General features: G+C 31.5%; 1 protein-coding gene across 1 annotated transcript; it reads right to left on the reverse strand.

The window, feature by feature from the left end:
* Window positions 1–206: 206 nt before the first annotated feature.
* LOC112758982 (uncharacterized) lies at window positions 207–1,231 on the reverse strand. The gene has a single exon (XM_025807781.3). The coding sequence runs from the start codon at window positions 1,008–1,010 to the stop codon at window positions 507–509; it is 504 nt and encodes a 167-aa protein (XP_025663566.1). The 5' UTR covers window positions 1,011–1,231; the 3' UTR covers window positions 207–506.
* Between the last annotated feature and the right edge of the window lie 946 nt (window positions 1,232–2,177).

The raw sequence follows: 2,177 nt of genomic DNA on the forward strand, positions 1-2,177 counted from the left end.
ATAAGATAAGATATACTAACATTTGTCTTCTACGTAGAAGAGGTACACTTGGTGCAGATTTTGTGTATCCAGCCCCATTAATATTAAATATTTATTAAAGCCAAATTAAAGCACCTCTTAGAAGAAAAGCAAAGGAACTTAATTAGGATTAAGAAGTTTTTTACATAATGTAACAGGTAATTAATAAGAAGAAAACAAGTCCAATATATATTTACCCAAATAATATTACTTCACTCCAAATGGGAAGCATACTTTAAATCTTTAATATACAAAGAGATCCTCATTTTACCATGATTATTATAGTTCCGTACATTGCATCCCTTACATCCACACTTGAAACCGAAATTTGATTAATAACATAGAACTCCTTATCTCTAGATCATAAATACATACATAGATATTTATAACCCAAAAATTTAATAATAATAATAATAATAATAATAATTAGAACGCAAAACCCAGTTGAAGAGGACCAAAGCGAATTAATAAAAAATGAGAAAAGAAATTCAAGATTTTGCATCCATAACATCTACACTAGCAGAGCAAGACAAGCACCTTTGAAAAATCTTAAACAGAGCAGAGCAAGAAATGTCCTTAGCCTTCTTCCAAACCAAACACTTCTTCCTCTTTTCATCACACTCATCTTTATACAACTCCTTCTTCTGTTTCTTCTTCTTCTTCGTCGCGTTCGCCTTCTTTCCAAAGCATTTCTGCGAACTCTCTTCTTGATTGTCTTCTTCCCTCGAAAACTTGTAGCTCCTCAGGTATATCTGCCTGCATGAGATGCTGTCCACCACCCTCGGGTGTCCGTGTCGCACTTGCGAGGAAGAAGAAGAAGAAGAAGAAGAAGAAGAAGAAGAAGAAGAAGCAGCAGCACCCTTTCTTCCATTGCTGCTCACTGATCTCACAAACTCTGCATCCGATTCCGGCCACTTGTAGAGGTTGACATAGGTTGCTCTCATCGGAACACGCGCGTCGTTGATGCAGTTCGCTATGCAAACCGATGCCATTCTTCTTCTTCTTCTTCTTCTTTGTCACTTCTTTCTTTGTTGTTTATATTAAAAATGAGAGATAGAAGGAAAAAGCTTGGATTGCAAGAAAAGTGTATGTGGGTTTATAATAGTGGGAATGGAATGTGTTATCATGTGTGATGATTAGTAATGACTGTGTGTTCCCTACATTATTAGTTGTAATGTGTGAGAGTTTGTGCTGTAATGAGAGGGTTAATAATATTAGAATTAGATGGTAATTAATGAAAACTAATTTATATATAAAATAGGCTTTTGAGATTGAGGCAGCTATAGAATGCCAAAATAGAGGCATAGTGGAACAATCATGAGTTCTTTTTTATTTATTTATTTATTTTATGTATTGACTTTTGCTTATTGATTGGTTATGTGGCGTGACTTCAATTCATTGCTCTTTTCTTAATCTTATCTTGCTATTAAAATAGTTATGTAGCTTTTACCTTCTTTTCTGCACTAAATTGAGAAGGGAAAATGGAATTTTAGTTGAATATCGTTGACTGGATTTTTCTTTATAATTTTTCAAACTGGGTCAATAATTCAGGTTAAAAACAAAAGATAAAATAGAGAAATTTCAAAATTTCTCATGAGTAGAAGTGAAATTTTATTTAGAATTATTTTAAAAAAGATTATTTGTAACTTTTTTGTAGAGAAAAGATTACTAAATTCATAACTGGTTGTCTTTTTTTTAAGATGAGTTAAACATCACTTAATTTTAGGTATTATAACATTATAAATTCACGCACACTAAATACTCATAGAGCTATTGGATAAAATATCACACCAATCTCATACTATTAAAATCATTATTGATGGCTATTTGATGGCTATAAATCATAAAAGTTGCTGGGCGTAGCATTCCTCATTTTTATCTACTATTTGATGGCTATAAATCATTTTTTAATAAAATTATTTAAATTATATGGTGAGATATTACATGATTCGAATTACGCATGGGGAAGTTCTGATTCAAATTATATGGTGAGCAATTTGAATTCTATACAATACTCTTCTGCCCATTCTTGATATCGAATCACTCTGATTCAAATTATATGGTGAGCAATTTGAATTCTATACAATACTCTTTTGCCCATTCTTGATAGCTCATGAATATTTTTTTAATAAATTTATTTAAATTATACCACAAAAAAA

The sequence above is a fragment of the Arachis hypogaea genome, chromosome 16 (assembly GCF_003086295.3).
Source record: "Arachis hypogaea cultivar Tifrunner chromosome 16, arahy.Tifrunner.gnm2.J5K5, whole genome shotgun sequence".
In the NCBI taxonomy this organism is placed as follows: Eukaryota; Viridiplantae; Streptophyta; class Magnoliopsida; order Fabales; family Fabaceae; genus Arachis; species Arachis hypogaea.